General features: G+C 37.0%; 1 protein-coding gene and 1 long non-coding RNA gene across 2 annotated transcripts; both read left to right on the top strand.

The window, feature by feature from the left end:
* Positions 1 to 373: 373 nt before the first annotated feature.
* LOC110854978 (zinc finger protein 408) lies at positions 374 to 4,808 on the top strand. Its single transcript, XM_022103405.2, has 8 exons — positions 374 to 629; positions 696 to 869; positions 1,395 to 1,798; positions 2,000 to 2,238; positions 2,303 to 2,383; positions 2,463 to 2,743; positions 3,289 to 3,654; positions 4,243 to 4,808. Exons 2-8 carry the CDS (start codon positions 811 to 813, stop codon positions 4,646 to 4,648), a joined length of 1,836 nt encoding a protein of 611 aa, XP_021959097.1. The 5' UTR covers positions 374 to 629; positions 696 to 810; the 3' UTR covers positions 4,649 to 4,808.
* Positions 4,809 to 4,828: 20 nt separating this feature from the next.
* Positions 4,829 to 5,276, top strand: LOC118436978. Its single transcript, XR_004835822.1, has 2 exons — positions 4,829 to 4,877; positions 5,129 to 5,276. It is a non-coding gene; the product is annotated as an uncharacterized LOC118436978 (long non-coding RNA).
* Positions 5,277 to 11,715: the final 6,439 nt, after the last annotated feature.

Raw genomic sequence — 11,715 nt, 5'->3', positions numbered from 1 at the left:
AGCAGAGTACGAGGACAGTATGTACGTAGTTTTGATGCGCATACATATTTTGGGGTTTAAGACTTTCTGTGAGGGGCAAAGAGCTATTAAAGAAAAAATTTCTTACATTACATTTTTAATTAAAAAAGACCACATAAATCCCCCTATGTAGCGTATTACAAATCTCATTTTCCCCAAAAAACGTGATGATGAGGCGGGTGATAGGATTTATAAAATCCTGAAATGGCAAATTATAGTAAAACTAATTCAATATTTGAATCCAGCATGAAATTTTAAGCATAAGCATACCCCTTTCGGGGGTTGGAACAATTTCACGTCCGGGTTTCGGGTAACTTCACGTTCGGATAACTTGCCTGGCTTGAGATTCCCTCTTTTCTCACATTTTAAACTCAGCTGCTCATCATTCACTCTTTGTTGACTTCCAGATATTTTTACATTTTTTAAATACAATTACTTTAATCAACTATGTTCAATTGACCAAATGTGTATTTAAATAACACATTTATTTAAATACCAGAATTTATTCTTTGTAATTTAAACCTTAAATAAATAGTGAACACAATATTTAATTAGTTTGGTGTATATTTAAATTTTTAATAATTCGTACTTTAAAATCGCAGGCAGAACATGTATTTAAGAATTAATTATTCAAATATTAATTAATCAGCTGAACTGACACATATCACACTTTGCAGACTACACACTAATAAATTACTGGACAGGACGAGTTAATTGTCACAAACTCAAGACCGGTTTCACGGCGAAAAGCCGAACCTTGCGTTTCGGAACACTATTAAACCAAAGGGGACAATGGAACAAAATCCTTGGGAAGAAGGGGTCACATCGTCACGTCCCGGCATCTTAACAAAGTACGTAAATAATTAAATTATTCCATAATACGGGTGCTGTTCCGATTTAAATTGAACGAGTCATTTTGAGCCTTTAATATTTTTGTGCAATTTGCAATTTAAAGTTAAAATTGCAAAAAGACGGACTAATAAATTATTGGTGTAAAATTTCATTTCACTAGTTTCAGCGACCGAGATAAATTGATAGCTAAATAGCTTCGCTTAAACTATTTTTGCACAACGGCGTCACTTCGCAACGCATTTTCGCGAAATCAGTCTCATCATGAGACTCTCATGAAAGGAAAATACGTCAATAATTTACGGTCAATTATTGTGGCGACTTTAAGACAAGTTTGCAAAAAACAACTTAAATGCAGGCCATTTTGCTCGGCATATTTAGAAATAAAAATGATCTGATTGGTTGTCGCGTCACAAACTCTTCACAAAAATCGCAAAGTTGCGAAAAAATGTGAAGAGAATTTAAGAATATTTTTGACGTGAATATGTTTTTTTACATTGGTCCACTCCACTTTTATCTATTTTCAGCCGGACTGATTCCTGTCTCCTGTGCTGCTCGGGTACACCTGGCCCTGAGGACGAAGATTCGGTCACCCTTGTCGACCGTAACGTTCGAGTGATCTTCATCCTCCGTAAACTGCTCAATCTGCCCCCCACCCTGTGTTCCGACCTCGTACAGAACTATGGTCACCCGGCCGACTGGGTGTCACTGTGTTCCACGTGCGACGACCTCGTGACCCGGGGAACCCGCTTGTTCGACCAGATTAACAAGTTAGCGAGAGAATTTGACTCAGTGAGAGAAAAAGTCCGGAGGGTGGTCAATGTCAAGCAAGAAATTCGGGAGGATGACGAAGACCAGAGCACCGACTCGGCGACAAGCAGGATAAGAAGTTATCTCGCTTCTGATACTGGATTTGTGGGGGGAAGGCATGGTAAATTATTTTTAATTTAATAAAGGGTGTTGAGAAATGTGTGTATATTTTTTTTACCTACACTCTTAAAAATAATGTTACCATTTTGAAAAGTATGTAAATGCAGTTTGAATTCTGCAACTAGGCTTGAAAGGGTAGCATCATTTTTTAAGAGTGCATACATATATTTTAAGCTAGAACAATTTTGTATCTTTTTTTAAGACTTTGGCGGAGAAATATATCCCGACGTGTTAACGAAGGATGAACCGGATGACGCATATGAAATGAATCTTGACGCAGAAATTCCTCCTCCAAATTTTGTCACGCTGAAATTCCACTTGGACGACAACGACGCCTTCGAGGAAGAAGTCGTGGATCCTCTCGCGTTTCAGGGGGACGAAATATTAGAGACTTTTTCTTCCAATGACCAACACCGCAAGAGACGGAGAAAGAAAATATGTGTGAGTGGACAAAATAACAACTTGATACATAAAAACCATTGTCTAACTTTTTTTATTTTTCCAGACGAAACAGGACCCGATAATGTCACCAATACAAGATTCTGACAGCGACGAAGACCAAGAAGATTACCACAACGACCCGGATGTTAGTTATTTTACACAAAAATAAATATGTACAAATTATTGATTTTTTTTTAGTTTCAAGTTTCTCTTTTTCTATTTAGTATTCAGATGAGGAATCTCTTCAAAATGCACCACCCTCTCCTCCTCCAGATCTCACGCTTTCATGGGCCCAAATCATGGCCGCGTTTCCACCACCTCCTCCCACTCAGGAAGACGAAACATTCATCCCGGTCGAAATTAAGGAGAAAGAAATCGAAAGACTGACCGGACTCGCGGTCAAGCATGGCATCACGTCGTTCCCATGTCTCCATTGTGCCAAAGAAATCTCCTCCATCGTCTCCTGGAAGTCACATGTGGACTGGTGTTCCGGCAAGACGAAGGGGTATCGATCCGACCATACATACCTGTTCATCTTCATTCATTCGTTTTACTGATTATGATACTGAATGAAAATGAATTTCCTCTCATTTGAATGAAAATGATTGAAGGATTCCGTCATTTTAGATATATTCACTTTCATTCATTTGACTGATTATGAAGGATAGTAAATGAAAATGAATTTTCTGTCCTTCGAATGAAAATTAACTTCCTGTCCTTTTATGAAAACGACTGAAAAATTCTGTCGTTTTAGATGAATTCACTTTCATTCATTTGACTGATTATGAAGGATAGTGAATGCAAATGAATTTCCTCTCATTTGAATGAAAATGACTGAAGGATTCTGTCGTTTCAGATGAATGACTGAATAAAAAGATTTTCACTCATTGTTCACCCTATGCTTACTACATGGGGCCAAATAAGAACTGAAGTCCGATGAAGTGATATGAAATTAATTTGACCTTGAATAACTGAATGAGTTTGAATGAAAATCTTCCCTCAGAAATCGGGATGAATGACTTTTGAATGACAATTTTTTTGTTTGAACAGGTATCGATGCGAGACCTGCGAAAAAGTCGTCAAGACGAAGGAAGGCCTGGAAAATCACATCCTTTCGAGCCACACACCCCGAGAAGATCTCACGTGCCGCGGATGCACCAAGTTTTACCCGCACTGGGAAGATTTCGACGACCACGTCAAAGAACGGCCCGCATGTGGGGAATATGCCATTTTTTGCCCGCACAAGCCCTGCAAACTTGCCTTCAGTTCGGAGAAAGTGTGCGAAATTCACTCCTTTTGTCGGCACAGTGAGATAACCCCGTTCATTTGTGACGTGCCGGGGTGTGGAAAACGGTACAAGAATTCGCAACAGCTTCGGCGTCATGTCGAAATGCTGCATTCCGAGGGTAAACAAAGGTAATGAATGAAATGGGGTATTAAATATTTAATTTGTGCGAAGAATCAACTCTTAATAATTGTTACCTTTTGAAAAGTAAATCACCAGTCTGAATTCTAAATTAAGTAAATTGTACGAGTAACGTTGACTTGGTAAAGGGTAAATTTTACTCTGGAATCTAACATCCAGATTTTGTAGTTTACTTACAACGGGGACGCGAACCATGTTCAAATAATTTCTGGACTACCTCGATTTGTGGGATCAATCTTGCAGAAATAACATTTAGCTCGCAAAATTCAGGGCGCCATAAGTTCGCAAAAAGTCTCGCTTCGGCGGAATTTAAATATGACTGACGGCAACAGCTCATACTGTTGTTGCGAAAACCAAGCGTTTTCGCGAGGTTGGGGCCGCCCGAAATTCTTTGAATTTTGCGTATTAATCTGTACAATTTCGTGCAATTATAAAGAGTTTGTTTTGCAAACTGAGGTGGTAAAAAAATAATCTGATTTGCACCTCAATTATTAATTTAAAACTCAGAGGGCACTTACTTTCCAAAAGTGTGCCATCAATTTTTAAGGGTGTCCTTTAATCAAATTTACTTAATTTAGCTTCATCTGTGAACGATGCGGAAAGGATTTCACTTTGAAAAGCAGTTTACTGGGTCACATCAAAATCGTCCACTTGACTCGGGACCAGGGTGCGCCTCGATTTCCGTGCGACATTTGCGGCCGTGAAATGGTGTCCGAATACAAGTTGAAGCGACACAAGGAGATCCACATCGACCCCGAGGACGCCCCGCATCTCTGCACCCTTTGCGGGAAGAGGTACCGACTCCCGGAGTATTTGCATATTCACATGAGGTCACATGATCCCGACAGGCGGGAGAAGTACTCGCACTATATGCCGAAAAAGAAGAAAGCGGATGGAGGCGAGGTTAAGACGGGGGTGGCCGGGGCGAAAATCGGGAGACCGAAAAAGACCCGGGAAATTGTGAGGGAGGAGGAGGATGAATAATGGAGTTTGATCGGTTTTCTTGTGCATGTTGGTTTAATTGAATTTGTACAGGATAGAAATTATAAATGCACTCTTAAAAATGATTTGAACCATTTTGAAAAGTAAATGTACTCTTAATATTTCATGAAATAAGGTCTGAAAATTTATGTATATTTAGAAACCGAGAAGTGTTGATCTAAATTAATGTAAAAATTTTCTTGTAAATTAATCAGTGTTATTCCCAAATTATGTACATACGCATACTTAAAAATAATGTTACCCTTTTTGAAAAGTTGATGCACTCTGGATTCTATATTAAGTATCTAAGATAAATCCAAAGTAACGTTAACTTGATAAAGAGTAAAGTATACGCTGGATTTAGTTTAGTTTATGTAATATATAATTCAGAGTGCATTCACTTTTCGAAAAGGTTACATTATTTTTAAGAATGCAGGAATAAATGTAACCTAATAACTTATTTATACAAATGCCAATCTACAGTATTTAAAAATGCGGGGTGTGACAAGTTACTTGCAAAAATTGTTATTAAGTGTGTATTTCTGAGCAAGTCGGTCAGTTTTTTTACGAATTTTTAATTTTCCTACATGCAATTAAATAAATACATACATAATTAATTAATTAGCAAAAATCCATTATCTAATGCTTTATTAATTTAACCCGATGAAGTGAACTGAATTTGAAGGAAAAGGAGCAAATGTGAATGAAGATTTTCATTCAGATTTTCTACACCGAAATCAACGCGGTAATCGTATAATCTACAATTGCATACCAAAACGTCCCCTTTGTAGATCTGCTTAAATGGAAAAAATTAAATTTGAACACCCCCGCATATATTTTCGCGGCTTTGCACGCCCTTAATCTTCTCCTTAAATATTTCCTGTCCCACGTCCGCTTCAACGCAAACCTCCAAGTTTGCATGAGTTTTGCGGAATCTTCGAAAATTCTAATCGCCACCGGTACCAAGATTTGAATCGCCACCGGAATAATTCCTGCGGCCATGGGACAAACAAGGTAGTACGGTAGGGGGAGAACGGATCGCATTTTGACCGTTAGAAAATTAAACGTCACGCTAAGCACGAGACCAAGCAGCATGAGAACGGCGGCAGCCGAGGCGGAGACGTCCGAAACAATTTGAAGGATTATCGTCAAACAGTTATATTTTGTCAGGGCTTCCACGCTTTTGACTCTGCTCAGCGATATGCGACCTGTTCAGAAAATATTTCTTCCTTCAAAAAATTCGTTCAATTTAAAATTTGAGAAACATTATTCATTGGTTATTCATTTAGTAAACAATTTTTGTATTTATGAATTATTCATTTTTTCTTCATGTTATCTCATTCGCCTTATTATGTTTCTAAATATACCCCGCGGATTAAGGATAGCGTGAAAAAAATTAATTATGAGTACAATTATTCATTCATTCTTCATGCATATGAAATTAATAAATATTTAGCCAAGATTCATTCATTCCAAAATTTTGAAAAAAATTATTCGCTCCTTTTCATGAATTTATTGAACAGTAAATGAATAATTTATTCACTCTGAACCGAATAAATGAATCTGAACAGGTACCTGCTGTTTCGCCCAGATGAGACAAGATCTCAAAAACGATATGGGATCCAACCGTGAAAAGGCAAATTGCTAGCGGGAAGAGACGGATTAATTCTACGGCGGGAATTATGTATGTCGCCCGCATAAAGTAGACGAGATACTTAACATTTCCGTGACATGGGTGTACAAAATTGCAAATTATTGTGAGCGTATCCTTCCCAAAGTATTGCGAAAATAAGACGTTGAAGAACGGCAAGATGGCGAAGATGAGGACACAGATGTTCATCGAAATTCCGAGGGTATCTTTATATCTGGGAGGGAGCGTGTTAGCTTTCGTACCACCTGCTTAAAAACAGTTAACAAAATGAGATAGTTTACAAAATAAGATCAATTAACAAAATCGTTATAACAGGTTTTGGATCCCATAATTTCAGGTTTTCAAGTTCAACACGATGTCATTTGCTTGCCGGTAAAATTTTACATCCCGAATTCCTACTCATTCTTAACACACTTGCTAGTTTGGGAAATCGAACCGAACCGAACCGAACCAATAATTTTTTAAAAATTAGCCGAACCGAACCGAACCATCAATTTTTAAGAACTTTCCCGAACCGAACCGAACCGAACCATCAATTTTTAAGAAAGTTCCCGAACCGAACCGAACCGAACCAGCGATTTTTTAAAAATTTTCCGAACCGAACCGAACCGAACCAGTATATTAAGAAAAAATTCCCGAACCGAACCACGAACCGAACCTGGTTCGGTTCGGTTCGTGGTTCGGTTCGGCATTTCCGAACCAATATAGTCCAATTTTGTTCCCAGCAGATGGGACAGCATCACAAAAACCATCTACTATTGTTCTTTATGATGAAAAACACTCGACGTCATTATTGCAATGTTATTAGCAATGAGAGATGACGTCCAGGGCTGTATAATAAATAATAAACAGGAGTAGTTGGGCATTCTCATTTAACCGAACCGAACCGAACCGAACCAGCAGTTTTTAAAAAATTTCCCGAACCGAACCGAACCGAACCAGCAATTAAAAAAAATTTCCGAGCCGAACCGAACCGAACCAGCAATTTTTAAAAAATTTTCCGAACCGAACCAAACCGAACCAATTTTTTTTCTTAAACTCACCGAACCGAACCACGAACCGAACCAGGTTCGGTTCGGTTCGGGACTTCCGAACCACCAGTGGTTCGGCGAACCACAAACTAGCAAGTGTGATTCTTAATACTCAAATTAAAAATGTTAAAATGTTAAAATGTATGTTAAAACATACAGCATGCAGATGTAGAAATTGTGAAGTTGAGAGGAATAAAGGTTACCGTAGTGGATGGAGATGCAACCGAGCATGAAATTTGTAGGCTTATTTTATGCATAATTTAAATAGTTTGTTGAGAATTTACCTATGCATAAATTATTTAGTTTGAGGAGCACTAAGCGTTTACATAAGACCTTGGTTTATGCAAATTCAAACGCCGCATGGCAAATTATGTATTGATCTTTTATTAGTTTAATCATTATATGAATATATTTCTGTGGCATTACGTATTTATATATTGCGTGGACCTCAGTATCAACATATTTTGTAAGCGATAGGTCATCGGGTAATGGTTAGTTGTCCAAGGCAAGTTGCTTATCATGACGGGGAAAGAATTTTTTCGTAAATCTTCTATATTCTAAGCTTTTTAAGCTTGCGGTGCATTTGATTTCAAGATGTCTGTGCTATAAATGCATATGTACACACCTCATTTCATAATACGATATTCATATTTACCCTAAATGTACTATCCATTCGCACGCAGTTGAACCTTTACAGAAGTTGAGAACTCCGAGAAACTACGCCACTGTCAGTCTCAAATTCCCTCAAATCATGTTGACGATGAACTTTGAGACTGTAAGTGGCGTATTTAGTTTCTCCGAATGCTCAATTTCTCTAAGGGTTCAATCCTACGTGGATTAAGAGTACATGAGATATTTTATATTCTCCAGTGTAGTCGCATAAAGAGGTGGATTTCTGAATTATTTACGAATTATTTTGTACATAATAGTAACTATGCAGAGAGAATAGGTTAAGACCATTTTGGTAAATATACAATGTACATTCATCTTCTTATTTTATAAGCTGGAAATGTTTGTCTGCAACGGAAGTGAAAGTAATTTTCCGAAACGGAAGTGAAAGTGTAGAAAGTTAAGTTTCGAATGGCCTGAAACAGACATTTCCAGCTAATTACATATATAAATACCATAAAAAATTAATTATGTGGAATTATGAACAATACAACTCAAATTTCATGATAATCAAATAAACTCTCGCCCGGCGGGAGACGGGCTTAAACGCTAGTATGTATATACTTTGTATCTATCGAACTCGAGTAGTATGCATGAAATATTTTTATTATAAAATAGCGAAGATCAGGATTTTTCAAGGCTTAGGTACATATATATGTACTTAAATATATACCTTATAAATATGTATTTATATATTTGGAGATTTGTCATATCTTAATAGATATTTGTCGACTTGAAAGCTAAATTTCAAAGTTGACAGTTAATCGATATGTCATCATTAGGCTCAACTTGGTTTCATTATACCAAAACGTTTTATAACTTATAAAACTTTTTCAACATATTTATAAATTAAGTATGTTCAAAATAGCTGAGGTTTTCGATCTTACATATTTAAGTTCCAGGAGTTTTTACATAATACTTGTAGTTAGAAATTCTGGAATTATATGGCACCTTTGTGGGATCATTGGTGGCACATGTACATAATAATATACATATGTATGTATGGCAATTGTTATGAGGTGCAGTAAGCATTGACCAAGCGGCCCATTTCGCATTGCAATCTATGCACATATGTATGTAGCTGCAATATACACAACTATGCATATTGTGTATAGGTGTACAGTATATGCACGTATGTACATAAGCCGTTCGATTTTAATTACGTTGTCAGGATATAAGATCTTAATAATTCAATTCATCTTGCATTCTTACATAGACTCTACAAGCAGTAGATTAATCCACGTGGACGTGGATACAAGGCATGAAATTGAAAATCAACCTTATTTTAATTGATATATGTATGCGAATAGTATATACATACGTACATATATGTAGATATAAGGGTTTGTCAAAATTAATACAGAAAATCGAATTCCAGGTAAATAAGAACGTCATTGCTAAATAAATAGATGTACAGTGGTGACCACGCAAAGTTAAACTTTATTCAGCGATTAATCAGACCTGTAGCAAGTAAATCACGATAAGGAAATGTTTTGCTTAATTAAGCTCGGGAATACTAACGGAGATTGGACATACATATACCGTATGTTGTACACATATAAATATACTATGTTTATGTGCTATCGGCCTGTGCATGAGCTGACGTTAGATTGAGCAATTAATCTAGTATAGAATAATTAATTAATGTTGTATCCGAATGAATTAAGTTCATCAATTGATCAACCCACGCAACTATCAAAGTGTTAACGCAAAGCAATAACGTTCATTACCTTGTCAACATTATAAGCTTGCACAATGTATAGAACGGAATTCCTTCCCCTTTTGAATTTTTATCTGAACATTTGTCATCGGTTGAAATGTGTCCCGTTCGAGTTTAACAAAAAATCAAAGCGTTTTAAGAAAATTAATACCACCGGAGTGATTCGATTATTCAAATTTCAATGTGTACTAACTGCGATATATTGCACGGCAATGTTTCTGAACATTTGCATCGGACCGCTCACAACGTCCAAAAAATTGCAGGGATTAGCGCTGTTAATTTCGCCCCTTGGCTGCTTAATCACTAGATGGAACTATTCCATTGATGTCGCCCCCATTCAAATCATAAATACGTTTCTGGACTTCGAAGCAAGAATTATAGACAGTAAGTGACGCATTCGGCTTGATTATACATATATATAACTTTATATAGATGCTTCAATATGTATCGGTTCAAAGATTTCCAACTTGATTGGATTTGATCAAATTTTTAAAATGGATTGACCTAATTTGAACAAATAAACTCCTTAACGGCATTAAATTTTCATAAAGCTTGATAGACTCCGAACATAAATAATCCGTGGCTACGAAGTGTTTTACGATAACAAATTTCATAAAATGAAACTAATTTGATTGTCTAAACATTTGTACACAGATCTACCAAAAATTCCCCAGTCCATGGTAACCAAGACCATGAAGACGATCATATACTTGATGGAACTTGGAATATTCGCATACCCAATTCTTCTTTCTTTTACTGCGATTTCTCCCGTGCACGCCTCCATTCATATTGTCAATGTTTGCAACTTGCGGACACGCGACAGCTACGCCCCTGCGCTACGGAATTAAGCTTGGGGTACACCTTTTCGAAACTTGGATGTTCTTTCATATAACATACTCCGGAACTACTTGGATTCTATATATTTTCTTTGTAGGAATAACATTCTTCCTGAACTACTTCAAACTACTGAACAGGTTATTGAATGATCCAGTAATCCATAAAGCGTCATAATCGAACATTTCATGTCATAAAACGTCAAGGATTTGTGCAAACTTTTCATATAACTACCCATATTTTGCATATTTAGGGAAATATCCAAAATTGGGAATGGAATTGACATCACCGCTTGCATCCGGATGTACCACTACGTCCAAGTCTTGGATAAATCGTTCAACGCTTTCGTTACTGAAAGAATTGTTCCCATGCTGATATCTTTCCTTCCAGCAATTCAAATATCTGCGTTGTACGTATGTATCACAATGCATGGAGAAATAACTCTTCCAGGATTTGCAGTATATCCCGTCATGGTAGTTTCGGCAGTGATAAACAACATTCTCCTCATTTCACTTGCCTCTATGGTGAATATTATTTCACAGAGAGTGCTCAACACATTGGCGCAAAACAATTTGGGCTGTCAAAGAGGAAGAAGAGTTCTATTGCGAAAAGAGTTAAGAGCATGTGGCTTGCTAAAAATCAAATTCGGAGAAAGCATTGACATAACAATGTCAACAAGATATCTTTTAATTACTTAGGGTTGTGCAATAAATTTATTATTAGATCTATTGATTACCTATATATAGATTACAATATTAATTTTACTGTACATACATTTAAGTTTCTTAAAAAAATAAAAGAGTGCCAAGCTATCGCATTTTTAAAACTTCTGTACATTTAAGTCGCACACACCTTCAGTAAAAGAAAGAAAGCAGCTACATATATATGCATTGTGCTATTGTCCAGAATTTGGACATTGTTGTTATTATCACTCCAAAGTTAGCAGCAAATTAATCGTATAGTCCACAATATTCCACACAATCTCTGCCTGCAGCGCCTTCGTAATCGTTGCAAAGGGCCCAACTTTAATTCCCACCCTGCAAAGTGATCGGACCATTCTGATCTCGTACTTCGAGAAGCACCTGCCCCTCAGAAGCTTCAGAAAATCCTCTGAATTCTCCCAAACCATGGCCGCTTGTGGTAAGACGGTAACCAAAGCGCAAAA

Source organism: Folsomia candida, unplaced genomic scaffold (assembly GCF_002217175.1).
Source record: "Folsomia candida strain VU population unplaced genomic scaffold, ASM221717v1 Fcan01_Sc011, whole genome shotgun sequence".
Classification (NCBI taxonomy): domain Eukaryota; kingdom Metazoa; phylum Arthropoda; class Collembola; order Entomobryomorpha; family Isotomidae; genus Folsomia; species Folsomia candida.
Note: the sequence above shows the minus strand (reverse complement) of the source record. Positions and strands in the feature narration are given on the sequence as shown.

Excerpts from the sequence above, each read along its gene's own strand:
- LOC110854978 (XM_022103405.2), top strand. The coding sequence starts at position 811 with ATGGAACAAAATCCTTGGGAAGAAGGGGTCACATCGTCACGTCCCGGC. Across the intron at positions 870-1,394 it reads CGTCCCGGCATCTTAACAAA|CCGGACTGATTCCTGTCTCC; the intron begins GTACGTAAATAA and ends ATCTATTTTCAG. Across the intron at positions 1,799-1,999 it reads ATTTGTGGGGGGAAGGCATG|ACTTTGGCGGAGAAATATAT; the intron begins GTAAATTATTTT and ends TCTTTTTTTAAG.